The 14902-nt window shown below is 37.4% G+C and overlaps 1 protein-coding gene across 1 annotated transcript in view; it reads left to right on the plus strand.

The window, feature by feature from the left end:
- Window positions 1-1994: 1994 nt before the first annotated feature.
- Window positions 1995-14902, plus strand: part of RYR3 (ryanodine receptor 3) — a 331058-nt gene continuing 318150 nt past the window's right edge. The window contains exons 1-2 of the mRNA XM_015595855.2: window positions 1995-2060; window positions 4335-4454. Of these exons, the coding sequence (XP_015451341.1) occupies window positions 1995-2060; window positions 4335-4454 (186 nt within the window). The remainder of the gene's footprint in view (window positions 2061-4334; window positions 4455-14902) is intronic.

Below are 14902 nucleotides of genomic sequence, written 5' to 3' on the forward strand. Positions count from 1 at the left end.
ATTGTAATATCCATGTCTTTGTCTCTAGACCTCCAGGCTCTCCTTCCTCTGGGGAATAGGTGGAGGTGTAGAACCTTGGCATGCCACCAGGTTAGAGGTAAAGATGGAATAACAACTCCCAAGAATATAACTGGAAGCTGAAGAATGAGTGAGATTGCTAAGGAAAATGACCAAGACCTACCCTTGGGCAATCCCTATATTTATGGGTGGCAGAAGAAAGAGAACATCATAAAGGTAGAAAAGCTAGAAGAATACAGAGTCGAATAAAGAAATCCAGAGGGATTTCAAGTGGGAACATTTTCTGGAGGCTGGGCAAGACCTAGGAGACAGATAATAGGAATGGAGGAGAGCTAAGGCTAGAAGTGGAGAACTCAACTGAGTGGAGGCACTTTAAAAGTCAGGCAGAGACCTTTTGACTTATTTGATGGAAAGCAGAAAAACTTTGTGATCTAACAGATATTATTTCCTGGAGACTTACGAGATTCATGCCCCTCATCATTAAGGATGGGAGCTAGGTCTGAAAGGTCTTTTTTACCATTACTGATTATTGTTCCTTCTGACTTTGCACTTTCTTCTCTTTAGTTTGTTTCTTTTTCTCATGTAGATGGAAGATATGGTTATTTGACATTGAGTTGAATCTCCTGTGAGCCCTACAAAAAGGGAAAGTTTTATGGTCTTGTTCCAGTGAAAACAGTTCAAACAAGCTAAAAATGTATTACAAAAAATCCCCATAAATTTTGAGTGGAACAAAACCCCAGAGTTCTGTTATTTTCTTTATCAAAAAGGCTATCACTCTCCTTCCTGGGGTAAAAGAAATAATGGAGATGGCAATGCCTCTAGGAACTGGAAGTTTTTTTGTTTTGTTTTGTTTGGTTTGGTTTGGTTTTGTTTTGTTTTAATGAGGTCTGACAAGGAGTCAGTCTCTTTGCTCCCCCAAATTAAAATTATTTATAAAATAATTTTTTAAATGTTTAGTTATAGTTGACACACAACATTAGTTTCAGGTATACAGCATAGTGGTTAGACATTTATATAACTTATAAAGTGATCATCTCGATAAATCTAGTACCCATTTGATACTATATGTAATTATTACAGTATTATTGACTATGTTCCCTATGCCATACTTTGCATCTCCATGAAAGAAATGGAAATCTTGAAGGAAAGCAAGAATAGCAATAGTAGGAGAATGAGAAAGCAAGGAAGAGAAAATTGAGTTCATAGAGTAAGATAGTCTAGTTTGAGATTTTAAAATTAGAATCATTCTAGAAAATGACAAAGCATATTCATGATAGTGTGTTACTAATGCAGAGTGGAAGTAATTAAGTCAAGGTGTTTGTTTTCAATAGATCGTTCACAAAAACTTTGAACTTATTTGAGATGGTGGCTAAAGTGGGGTGGAGAAAGGCCATGAGCTGGCCTTTCAGCCATCAGCTCTTTTATTACAGTATTTACAGGTTCCTAAACCTAGTACACTCTGCAGTATCCTGGCAGAATGCTTTGTCATTGGAAGGTGATCAATAAATGTGTATTGAATTCACACTAAAATTTTTATCAGATTTTCTAATTGTCATCAAGTGTCAGATAGTGGTAGGAGATGTAACTAGGCTGTTGATAAATTGCCAAAGAAGATGTGGAGATTGACTATCACCTACCTCAAAATGTGAGTTTTTGTACCTGAGTAAAACAGTAATAGTCTGAGTTTGGCACTGGGGGATGTGGGAAGAATGCAAGCTTCTAGGGAGAGGAAATACCAAATGTGGAAGAATTTGCAACCTCTAATTAAAGGGGCTTCCTTGAAAATGGTATTCTCTGGAATTCCCAGGTTTAAAGCAAAGGGAGAAAGGAAAAGAGATGACAGGGGAAGAGAAAGTACATCAGTACAGGGATGCATAAACTAGGTAGGGCTGGTAAGTGGAGGGGCTTGTGTTTGATGTTTTAGTAGGAAGTGAGAGAAGTAATGAGAAGGGTTGAATTCACTCATCTCATGCCCAATGGATCTTTGGCGCAAAGATTTCAGTGTCAGGCGCTCCAAGACTCCAGAGGTCTGTCTATTGAAGGTTTGTAGAGATAATAGCTGCTGTCTGGAATGAAGGCAGGTCCAGGCTACCACTCCAGGTGGTGTCTGCAGCCAGGTCAGCACTGAGCATACAGTTCCAGACAGCAGGTAGAAAAAAGGTGAAAATGTTTGGAGAAGGTAAATCTGGCTCTAAGTCCCACACCCATCTGTGTGTCACTCAGAGCGCCGACCTAGGAAAGCACTTTTGCAGGGCTGCTCTTTGGCAAATGGTTATTGAGCCAGAGAAGGTTCGTTCGTTATGTTAGTTGATTGGCAGCCTAGGTTATGAGGATGTGAATTATAGGAATGGTAAATTTTAGACAAATAGAGACTTCAAAGCCGCTAGTGCAAGGTCAAGCCAAGGTGGTTTGGGCACCTTCGGGTGGAAAGGGCATGGGAAATGAGATCATGGAAAGAGACTCTTGAAGACAAATACTGAGGGGAAAACGTTTTTGACTTTCACCCGAGTCATGAAAAGTCTGGTTTATAATTACAATCCCATAATTTCCGAATGCCTGTTTTGTTTCTGTTTTTGTTGTTTTGTTTCATTTTGTTTTATTGGCAAATTGTGTGTAGGTGGGAGATAGTTAATATTTCTCAATAGGGGTTCCTCTTGACATTTTGGACAGAAAAATTATGTTTCAAAATTATGCAATACAGACCATTTAGCTTACAAGGTGCCTGCTTTGCAATATATGTAGCATCCGTTAGTCATGTTGACAACTGAGAGTACTCCTCCTTTGCCTGTGCCTGTTAGGATGGTATGGCCCCTGGTGGCTATAAGATCTGGGGAGATTCCACCTAGGAAAAATCTTCATTCCCTTTTGAGATTTCACTGAGCCCACAGTTTGAAAGCCATGCTGTTTGGGGAGTTTTCTTCTGTCTCAATTCAAATGAAATCCATGAATTCTGACTTCACTCGAAGCAGAGCCTCTTGAATTTATTACTGACTCAATTTAATGATGAACAGTGACATTTCAGTGCTAGTAAAAGTGTGGAGCTTTTTTTCTTTCTCTCAATCTTCTTTTCACATGTCTGTGATCTGTGGCATCTCGCACTTCCCTGTAGCCCCTTACCAATCTCTGGGCACGAGCAGGTGTCTTTATTAGAGTCTGTTACTAGTGAATCTCTTCATCTTCCCACCAGGTGGAAGGATTTTATTTTCCACATGACTAGGTACAGTTTAGGCACCATTTAAGAAAAACCCCCATTTCTATTTAATCTGCCCCTGCAATATTCAGGGACAAACACTAACACCAAGGGGCATACAGGTGAGTCAGGAGAACAGGACAGTGATTGCTAAGGAGGAAGCTCCAACTGGCTCTTCTCTGGTTACTCCTTTAACTTAACCAAGCCTAAGAATCTTTTTGGTATTTGAAGCCAAAGGTCAAGTGGTGGTAGAGAGAGGGCATGGACTGATAGATTAGACAAACACGAATGGAGGAGCTGGTAAGGAAACTGTTTTCTTTTCAGCTCCAGGCAGGGTTGTGCAAGAGGTGAGCATGTTAGTGTAAACGGAACTTGGCCTTGTTTCTGGGCCATCAGCAAGAGGAATGCCATTCCAACAAGGTCTCTGAAATTTTAGGAGGCTGCTTTTCAGAATGATGCTAGGAGGGAGGTCCCCTCCTTGGGAATTCAGAATGATCTCTCTACTTAACCTTCAACTCCTTCCAATCTGAATCTTTCAGGCATCTTTCAATCTTCTTTTTTCATATGTCTAAAACTCATCTCCTGTTACCCTCCAGGTTCCTTCTGTCATCTGGCAAATGTGCTTCCCACTACATACATCCTTCCCCCAACAGAACATGATTCTTGCCTCCACCACCCTATACAAAAAGGACTTTATTTCCATGAACCTCACCTCTCTCTAATCTTTGCTTGCATTCTCAGTTCCCTCAATCACATCTTACTGTCTTATTTCATAATTGGAGAGATTGCTTAGATTTGCTTTCATCTTCATTCAAGTGTTAAAGTTATCTGTTCACCTTGATTGTGTGTCTTGTCTATCTCAATGAAGTGAGGCCCATGCCATGTGTCCATTCTATGTACTCGCTCCCACTGACTCCACACCAGAATCTACCTCAGAGGAAGTTCTCAGTTATGCCATGTGAGTATGAATATAGGCATGTAAATAAAAATATCTCCTTTATATAATATTCAAAAGCCCATGCCTCCCACAGTAACTGACAACGATGTAGCAAGGGTGACTTGGGGCCTGGTTCTGCATGGGGAAACAGTCCCTGGTCACCCACATTTGTGTCTCTTTTCCTGGCAGGAAGATGAAGTGGTTCTCCAGTGCATCGCGAACATTCACAAGGAGCAAAGGAAGTTCTGCCTAGCAGCCGAGGGACTTGGGAATCGCCTGTGCTTCTTGGAACCCACTTCAGAAGCCAAGGTGAGATTGATCGCTTCTCCTGAACCATCCCCCATTGGCCTCCCAAGCAGTCGTTTAGGAGATTGGTCTGCTGGGAGATGGTGAGGAGGGTGATGGGGAAGAAATTTGAAAAGACACATTTATTTTTATTATATAAGTTTCAGGTGTATGGCATTGTAATTCAACATCTATATACACTACAAAGTGATCACCCCCAAAAGTCTAGTTACTATCCATCACCATTCAATTGACCTCCTTCACCTCTTTTGTCCGCCCTCCAGCCCCCCTCCCTCACTAACCACCAATCCATTCTCTGTATCTATGAGTTTGTTTTGTTCATTTTGTTTTAAAAGGGACACATTTATTTTTAAAATGGGAAGCAGATCAGGTTTAGAACACAAATCCCCCCAACCCAAGGAAGGTTTCAGTAGGAACCCAGAGCAGTGTGAAGAATTAGAGATGCCTTGTCTGCCAGTGTTCACCAAGACACAGGGGTGGCCTTGAGGTCACTGTCAGCCTTCACAAAGGAGGCTCTTTTAATACTCCCAGAATGCCTTTTCTTGTTAATTCCTAGAAATCTGAGTGCATATTCTTTACTCCCAGTTGTTATTTATTGCTACAAGAACTCCTAGGTGCTTGGACCTGTGTTTCATAGTGAGCACATCACTTTGAGTTTTGACTATGTTGAGATTGTTTGTGACTGTCTGCCTGCTTGGACCTGGGGCAGAGAGCAATGTTTGCTCTGGTCTCTGCCTGCATGCTGACATGTCATGTCATGTCTCCTCAGCCAAACTTTTCTTCCTTTTTTGTCCTGTCTCTGCTTTTCCCAATGTTTATGTCAAGTGGATCTGTGTGATCAGCATTGTCAAAGTACTTAGTGGTCCTGGCAAGGTGTTTATATCAGTCAGGGTTCTCCAGAGAAATGGAACCAATAGACTCTCTTTAGATAGATGGATGGGTGAGTAGTGGGTAGATAGACAGATATGAATTTATTTTAAGAATTGGTTCATGCATTTATGGGGGCTAGCAAGTCTGAAATCTGTAGGTCAGATCAGCGAGAAGCTCAGGCAGGAATTAATGCTACCTTGAGGCAAAATTTGTTTCCCTCAGTTTTTATTCTGAGGCCTTCGACTGATTGAGTGAGGCCCACTCAGTCTATTAAGGTATAATCACCTCTAAAATCAACTGACTGGAGATATTAATAACATCTACAAAATATCTTCACATCAAAACCTAGATTGATGATTGATTAAACACCTGAGTACTATAATCTAGCCAAATTGATACATAACTGACCACTACACCCTTGATTCAAGCTTAGTTTTTCTCATAGAATTTTTTTTTAATCAGTCAGAAAATGGTTACATTTTCCAATAGGACCAGCTGATTGACATGTCATTTCTCCACATGGACATATACTACACAAACATACACAGAGAGTTTGCCCCAATCCTAAAACACTAGATGTTCACCGTGATGGCCACATCTCCCAGAAGGCCCTCTCCTCTCCATCACTCTCCCTCTCATGTAGGTCACTGATCCACGAGTACAGTTATCTGTCAGCGGCACATAGGGCCAATACCAGTAGTACAGAGTCACATTAAAATAAATGGCAGAGCAAAGAGACAAGGAAGATTTCTATCTTTTTAAAGGTCTTAGACTTGATTTCCCTAAGGTCTTTTCTCGTTTGATTTTGTTCTTAGCTAGATATTTTTCTTTTCATTCCCAGCAGTCTGGGATAATAGGAAGATCATTAGATTAGAAGTCAAGAAGTTAATTCTCAACCATTAGCTAGTCATGTGACCATGGGCAAGTCACTCAACCTTGTTTTAAGTTTCTCTTATGCCAGACGAGGTGCAGTCTGGTGCAATGGAAAGAGCGTTGGCCTGAATTAGAAACCAGTGGTACCATTTTCTAGTCATTCATTGAGTGGGGCATATGACAATGGTTTAGGTCACAAGCTCTGGAGTCAGATTATCAGAGTTTGAATCCTGTCTCTACCACTCACCAGGTAAGCCAGGACCTTGAACTAGCTACCTCACCTTTCTGAACTTAGTCGCCTCATCTGCTTAATGAGAATTGAATAGTAACTACCTGATTAGGTTGTTATGGGATTAAACGAGTTAATGCATGTGATGTACATAGCACTTGTAACTCACCTGGTGCATTGTAAACTCTGTATAACCACCACTGGCTATTATGATTTAATCTTTTTAAATCATGATTTAACCTTTTTAAATCATGATTTAATCTTACCTGTACTAGATTACCTAAAACAAATTAAAAACAACTATATATCATAACTTAAGAATGCTTTGTATCCCCCAGGTATAAAAATTATGATTCATAGTTATTAAAAATTTCATATGTGTGGTTTGTTGGTTTATCTTTGCTTCTTGGAGTAAATGGCCAGGAGTAGAAGTAATGGTGTCAGGAGTACGAACAGAATTAAACTGCTTTCCCAAAAGCATATACCAGTTGTTACAGTTGGCATGCCCACTATTATTTCATGAGTGTATGTCTCTTTTACACATAGTATGAGGAAAGTGCACCATGAGAGCTTCTCACAGAGAAACAGGGTCCAGTTCATAGAAAAGCTAGAGTAGGTATTTGGGATTTCCTATCACCATTCCTGGGAACAGCCTGCTAGATGAACCCATTTTCTGTGGCTTCAATCTTTCCTGAAGTCAGCTATAACTATAAACACATCCCTTTTGGCCTGTCTCCTCCCTTTTCACTAAATATTTCACTGCATTTTCTACCATGCAGTTTCACAGCTAGCTATGCCATTCTTAGGTTCTTAGAAGCTAACATAAGTCATTCAATGAAGTGAGAAGGAGTATTCCCAAGCCTAGAACTGAGTATGAGATGCAGACATCAAGCACCACTTTTATGAGACAGCCACAGAACTAACCACTGACCTTGGGCTTTCCTAGTCAAGGATATTTCAAACTAGTTGAGACTCAAAGAGATAAAATTGAGATGCACTCTAAGGAGAAGACAGACCTCAGAGAAAGAAGATAAGAGAGAGAGTGCTCAAAATATATTTTTAGTGTACAAACCCTAAGAAAAGGAAGTATTATTGAAGTAAAGAATGAGAGGGTAGAAGGATAAGAAAAAAATATATAAGAATATCAACACTTCCTATAGACAGGGAGACTATTTAGAACTTTGGAGAGCTCTTGGACTTTGGTTCCTGTATGTCATGGCCTATCCTTCTTTGAAGGTATCTTGAAACAGCAGATATGAATTGATGGAAGCACCATTATTCAGCATCCCTTTCAACTAAGCACAGCTCCGGGAATTAAAAGGCATCTTGTTTTATCAGAAAAACTCAGAATTACAACAGGCATCAGGGAACATGGAGAAGAAATGTCACTTTCCTTATCTTATTATAATAGCAGCAAATGTTTATTTACTGTCAGGTTTAAGTGGAAAATTTGTTCCCAGAAACCAGGGTTTACTACTTTTCCTCTTTTTCCTCTGGTCCTTAATATATTAGAGAGAGAGAGAGAGAGAGAGAGAGAGAGAGAGAGAACACACACAATGTATATACGTGCATATATGTGTATATCGTTCCTTTTGTATCTGTAGTGCTCACCAGGGGTCTTGTTTGGTTTAACCTGACATCCAGACTCATGACTCTCATAGACCACTTGGCACCAGTCTGCTCAGTAGGTCAGAGACCATGGCTTTCCTGCTGGGAAGTGTCAGATACTGACGGCTGCAAAAATCCTTGCAGTGGCACAGGGATTGGCTTCTTAATCCCCTACCCCCAATGACAGCTCAGGTGGAAGAGATCAGGTCTACATCAAGCAAGTGTAATAGTCACCATGTTTAAAAGCTTCATGTACCAGAAGAACCAATATATCTTGTACCAATTCCACAGTCATAGCTTTGGAGTTCCCCACAAAGGACCACTCCAGCTACAAGTCTTCACACTTGGGGAATTGTAGAGTTATGGCTGCCTATAAGGTGTTGGTGGTCTTCCCAGTCCAGATACAGGACACCAATCAGGGATCATTTTTACTGTAAAGAGTTCCCTGATAACATAGTTAACATATCAAGTTTATCAGGTTGTCCCAAGAACGAAACTGGACAGCTAACTGAAGGTCATATTCTCATGCAGAAGGAGAAAAGAATTTCATAAGCCACATCTCACAGTAATCTTTATTGATGACAATTATTTAACTACTGTGGCCTTGTCAGATGTTTGTGAAACCCCAATACCTTTCCAAATCCTGACTTCAACCTTATTTAATTATAGATCATCATCAAAAAGTAGAAAGAACATGGGAACTTTTTGCTTAAATCGGTTTCAACAGACCAAAATATGTTTGTTTGTTTCACTGATTTTAATGAGGGAACTGAAGTTGAAGAAGTAAAACAACTTACTATAGTGTCCTTCAAAAGGCAGGGGCATTTCTAAAGTCTTTGGCTCCAGGTGTCGCAGAATTAAATTCTACCTCTCTGTTGGAGGACTCTTTGTTTTTCTTATTGATTATGGTTTATTCAAAGTAAAAAAATCTAGTCTTAAATTCAATTTTCAAACTGAAACTGTCCAAGGGAAACTTTATTCCTGTTGTTTTCATATCCTCTTTTAAATGTGAAGGATAGTTTGCTACGATTTCTGAAAAGTTATATAGGTTTTCAAGACCCAGGATTAAACATCCATAATTGTGCAAGCATCATTATATAGATGACATAAATTAAGATAGAATTCTAGGCTAAAAATAATTTATTTCCTACTATTTTTATCTTTTGCTAAGAAATAGATTTACTGTTTACTCCTGAAAAAAAAACTAAGCTTGTGCAAATTTGCAGAGACAGAGGCTCAGCCTCTGGTTATATACTCATCTTTGAGCTTACAGTTGATGTTTTAGTGTGTATTATTTTCTATGGACTTGAGATATTTTGAAAGGCCAAACTAGTGTAAGACCTACTTCAAAAGTACTCCCTTGTCACATAATATAAAGAGCCTTATAGGTTGACATTTTGAACTTTTTTTTTAACATTTATCAGGCATTATGTGCTACATGCCACGTACTACAGTGGGTGCTTACATACTCTCACGTAAACTCAACAACCCTACAGAGCAAACATTGTTCTCATTACAGAAAAGAAATGTACAAGAATTTACTTGTTACTTTCTGAAGATTATTCATTCCAAACTTGGATCCCTGTCTAATTTCTATAATACTCAGCAATAAAACTGCCATGGATCCAACTTAAGGATAGAGGAGACATATTTCTCCATGTGGTTAGATTTTAAGAATACCTGGGCAGATCTCCATACCCCCTCCCACAACCTTCCTGCATCTGTCCTCTGAATTCCTGACATTTCAAAGTTAGAAATTTCTAGTTTGCTTAAATTAAACAATTAAAATGCAAATGCTCCAAGAGAGCACATGAAGCAGTGTTAAAATTTCGTAGCTAATTCTTTACAGTATAAATGAGATTATGTATTTTCTAGAAAATAAATTTATAAAAAGGGATAAGGCAGATTCCTAAATGCCTCCATGTTGGGATATAAGACACAGAAATACTGTAATTGGGGAGTTGGAACATCTGCATTGAATTATGATGGGTTACCTGTCTTTTCACCTGCCCTCCACCAGTCTGGGAGCACCGAAGTCAAAGACTGAGCAGCACAGCAGTTAAGAAACAGGACCTTGGAGCTAGACTTGCCTGAGCTGGTAATTCCAGCTCCACTGCTTAATAGCCTTCTGACCATGAGTAAATGACTTCCTTATCTTTGCCTCAGTTTCCTCATCTTTAAAACTGTACCCATCTCATATGGTCATTATGAAGATTCAATTACAGTAATTCATAATTGTACAGTTGACCCTTGAACAACATAAGTGTTGAGGGTTCTGACCCCACCCCACCCCTGCATAATAAAAAATTCACGTATAACTTTTGACTTCCCCAAAACTTAATTGCTAATAGCCTACTGTTGACTGGAAGCCTTACCGATAACGGTCAATTAACATATTTTTTATGTTTATGTATATTACATACTATATTCCTACAATAAAGTTAGCTAGACTAAATAGTTAAGAAAATCATAAGATTCATCTGCTAGTTTTTTCAAATTGTTGCATATCACCAAAAAAACTTCCAGTATATTTATGGAGAAAAATATGCATATAAGTAGACCCAGTTCAAACCATTTTTTTTTCAAGCGTCAGCTGTATAGTACTTACAACGCTGCTTGACACACCCAAAGTACTGTTTAAGCAGTAACCATTATTATCTCTAGCAGAGGGCCAGACACACATTAGGTCCTTAGGAACTGTTGCTTGACGCAGTTAAGTTTCCTATGTACTGAATTAATTAAAGGCCTAGATTTGAGGGTCCAGGAGGGCATTTGTGAACTTTAAAAGTGAAGTGTTAAGGGCAAATCAGAGTAAGTTAGATGAAAAGGGATAAGCAACGAGTGAATGTTTTTAAAAAATAAAGCGAATCAATGATTTTTGTTAATGATTTCTAATTTAATCTTAATATGGTGAGAGAACATACTCTGAATGAATTCAGTCCTTTGCAACTTATTAGGACTTATTTTACAGTGTATGGTCTCTCTTGGTGATTGTTCCATGTGTACTTAAAAAAACTGTATTCTGTAGTTGAATATAGTTTTTATGACTATCAAGGTGGTTGATCATGATGTTGAAATCTTATATATCTTTACTGAATTATACCTATTCTATCAATTACTGAGAAAGAGGTGTTAAATACAATTGAGAATTTGCCTACATGTTCCTTTAGCTTTGTCAGTTTTATGCCATGCATTTTATTTTTTAATAATTTTTAATTTTTCAATTACAATTGGCATACAATATTATATTAGTTTTATTCCATACATTTTAAAGCTCTGTTTTGAGTTTATATATATTTAAGATTTTTTTGTGTTTTCTTAATGGAATTGATCCTTCTGTCATCATGAAATGTCCCTGTTTATCTTTGGTCTTATACTTTGATATTAATATAGCCGCAAGTTTTCTACAGTTAACAGTTTGTGTGGTATACCTTTTTTCATCTTTTTTGTTTTCAACTTGTTTATGTCTTTATATCTTTATATTTAAAGTATGTTGCTTATAAACAGCATATACTTAGATGTTGCTTTTCCCTGATCGTTTATTGACCTCAGCTGTTTAATTGAAGTGTTCAGTCCATTTACATTTATTGTAATAATTGAGACTGTTGTATTTTAGTCCATCGTCTTGCTATTTGTTTTCTTTTGTCCCTCTGGCTTTTGTTCCTCTTTTTCTCTTATCGGCATTCTTTAAATCAAGTATTTTTTAAATATTCCATTTTCTCTCCTCTATTGGCTTTTTAGCTCTACCTCTTTATATTTTCTTAGTCATTTCTTTAGGGATTACAATATGAATTCTTAATTTACAACAATCTCCCTTAAATTAATATTATACCACTTTTCTCATATCCTTTGTGCTATTATGGCATAAGTTTTATTTCTGTGTTATATAAGGTACAATACTGTCTTATTTTTGTTTCAAAGAGTCGATTATCTTTTTAAAAATTAATAAAAGTAAAAATTGTTTTTTGTTTGTGTGATATCCACATATTTACTATTTTTAGTACTCTTCATTCTTTTCTGTGTATCCAGATTTTCGTCTGATAGCATTTCCCTTCGGTCTGAAGAAAATGCTTTAGTATTTCTTGTAGTGCAGATGTGCCAGAGACAAATTCTCCAAGCTTTTATTTCACTGATATGTTCCTATTTTTTGAAATATATTTTCTCTGGATATAAAATTTTGGTTTGACTTTTTTTTTCTTTCAGCACTTTAAAGATGGTATTTTTCTGTCTTTTGGCCTCATTTTCTTTTAATGAAAAATTAGCTATCATCTTATTTTTTTCTCTGGCCTTTTTCTCTGGAAGGTATCATGAATTTTTGGTTTATCTTTTATGTTCATCAGTTGGATGTTTTTGAGGGTAATTTTCTCTGTAGTCATTCAGCCTAGATGTTGCTGAACTTTATGGATCTCTTTGTTTTTAATATTTTTTAAATCAAGTTTGGAACTTTTGGGGCCATTATTTCTTAAAATATTTTATCTGCCACATTTATTCTCTCCTGGAACCCCATTTACTTATAGATTAAACTTTTCTGTTGTTTCATTGGTCACTAAAACTCTTCATTTTTGCTTCAAGTGTTTTTCTTTTCAGTTTGAATAATTCCTATTGACTTATTCCTATGTTTACTGATTTTTTTTTCTTTTAATGTGCTATGAACCCCCTCCAGTGAATCAGATATTATGTTTTTAACATATAAAATTTCTAGAAGTTTATTTCTAAGGTTTTATGTATTCTCAAATTCTTTTCTCCTATTACCCATAGTTTTTGATAAATTTATTAACATTTGTAATATTTTAACTTTTGACTATGAATGCCAGTATCTGGGTAGTGTGTGAGTCTAATTTTAATGACTAGTTTTTCTCTTGATTATAAGTCATATTTTTCTGTTTATTTGAATATCTAGCAATTGTATACTGAAACTTGTAGGTGAATAACTATTTCGTAGTTATTCTGTTTTATCTTCCTCTAAAATATATTTCATTCTACCAGTTTGGTCTATTTTAATTTTGCCTTTCGTTGGTCTGGCTATGTAGCTTTCCTGGGTTTTAATGAAAATCCTGAAGTTTTTCCTAATCTCTAGATAGCGAGACTTCACCAAATTCTGACATTCCAGAACTTGTAGCTGCTGAAACTTTTGCTCATTTTTAGTGTTCCTGTTGTTTTGTTCTGTTGGATATTTGGAATGTTGACCTGTACAGTTGATGAGTTGACCAAAAATTTAAGGGTCATTCGTATGCTGATTCTGGGTTTTCATTACCTGTGGTGGTTCCCTTCTTCTCAGCATTCTCGTCTTTAATTTTCAGACAGTCTGACAGCCCCAAACTCAGGACCTCTGACTCCACAAAAATTTTTTCTTTCCTTGTGCTCTAACATTCATGGGCCCCATGAACAGAGGAGTGCCCTCAGGAAATTTAATTAAATGTGGTTATTACCTAATTAGCTTCCCATCTTTTAAGGGTCATATTTCCTCCAGTTTTCATTTGCTCTTCAGTGCCTTCAAACAGTTATTTTTTAAAAATATTTGTGTGGAGTTGGTATTATTACTGTAAGAAGGGTTATTCTGTTGTAAGCTTCTCCATCGTTACCCAAACCAGAACTTTATCAGTGACTGGTCACCATTCTTTGAAGGAATTAAGTGATAAAAGGAAGAAAAGAAAATGGTGAAGCAGAATTTCAGTTATAAAGGAGTTTCAATTATGAAGAACACAAGCATGTTTCTAGGAGGAGAGGAAGAAGGGTCTAGAGAAGGAGATATTGAGGTTTAAAAGACAAAACTAATAGGTAGCACTATTAATGAAGGATTAAATTTAGTGCAGCTTTGGCACATGCAAAAGAGAAATGAGGGCACAGATTTTGAAGTAGCAAAGATGGGAGCAGAACACAAACAGGGGCTTATTGTCTGAAGAAAACATGAACTTGTAGAAGCTATATAGGTTCCTCATATGTAAAAGAAGTTGAATAGACTGGAATTAAATTTAATTCAAGTATAGTTAATGAAATGCATAGAATGATGAAGGAATTACTATGGTAGGAGTCAAGTACGACTTCACAGTTATGGGCTTTAGCTGCCTGTACGTGGCATATAGGAAAATACACATCAATATACATTGATGAAACAGTAAGTTAGAACAAAGAGTGGTGATGATGCTAGTGAACTGAATTTTGGACATACTGAATCCAAACAGCTTGGAAGACATCTAAGAGGAAATTTTGATAGGGATTTGGATATATGGAGTTTAGAAAAAGAGGATGAGATAGAGGAATTGTTGGCTTAAGGATATTAAATCAAGCTATAATAGTGAGTGGGAAAAATGTGGATTAAGAAGAGAAGAAAGGAGGGATTGGAAGGTATCAATATTTAAAAATTAGTGGAGAAATAGAATCCTGAGAGATCGGAGGGAAAGTAGAAGCAGTGTAATGTCATAGAAGCCATAGAAAGCAGGGGAAGAGTGTTAAGAAGGAGCATAGTCAGTAGAGTAGAATGCCAGTTGGTGGTCACGTAATAGGATGAAATTTGTCTACTAGATGGAGTGACATGGAGGCCAATGGCAACTTGGTGAGAGCTCTTTCAATGAGGTGTTGAAGGCAGAAGCCAATTTAGTGGACATGGAGAGTAAGAGGAAAGTAAGAAGACAAAGACAATCACTGTGGACATCTCTGCAAGTGAGAGAGGGATAGCTGGAGAGGATGGGAGGATTTTTTTTTTTTCATGGTGACATTGGTTAACGAAATCCAGTAAGTTTCAGGTTGAATTGCACACCTGAAACTTCCAGTCCCTTTCTATGGCATTGTGTATTCACCACCTATAGTTTAGAGGATTTTGTAATGGTAAAGACTTATGCATGTTTAAATGTTGATGGGAAGGTACAAATGA

This window comes from Pteropus alecto, unplaced genomic scaffold, assembly GCF_000325575.1.
Source record: "Pteropus alecto unplaced genomic scaffold, ASM32557v1 scaffold86, whole genome shotgun sequence".
Taxonomy (NCBI): domain Eukaryota; kingdom Metazoa; phylum Chordata; class Mammalia; order Chiroptera; family Pteropodidae; genus Pteropus; species Pteropus alecto.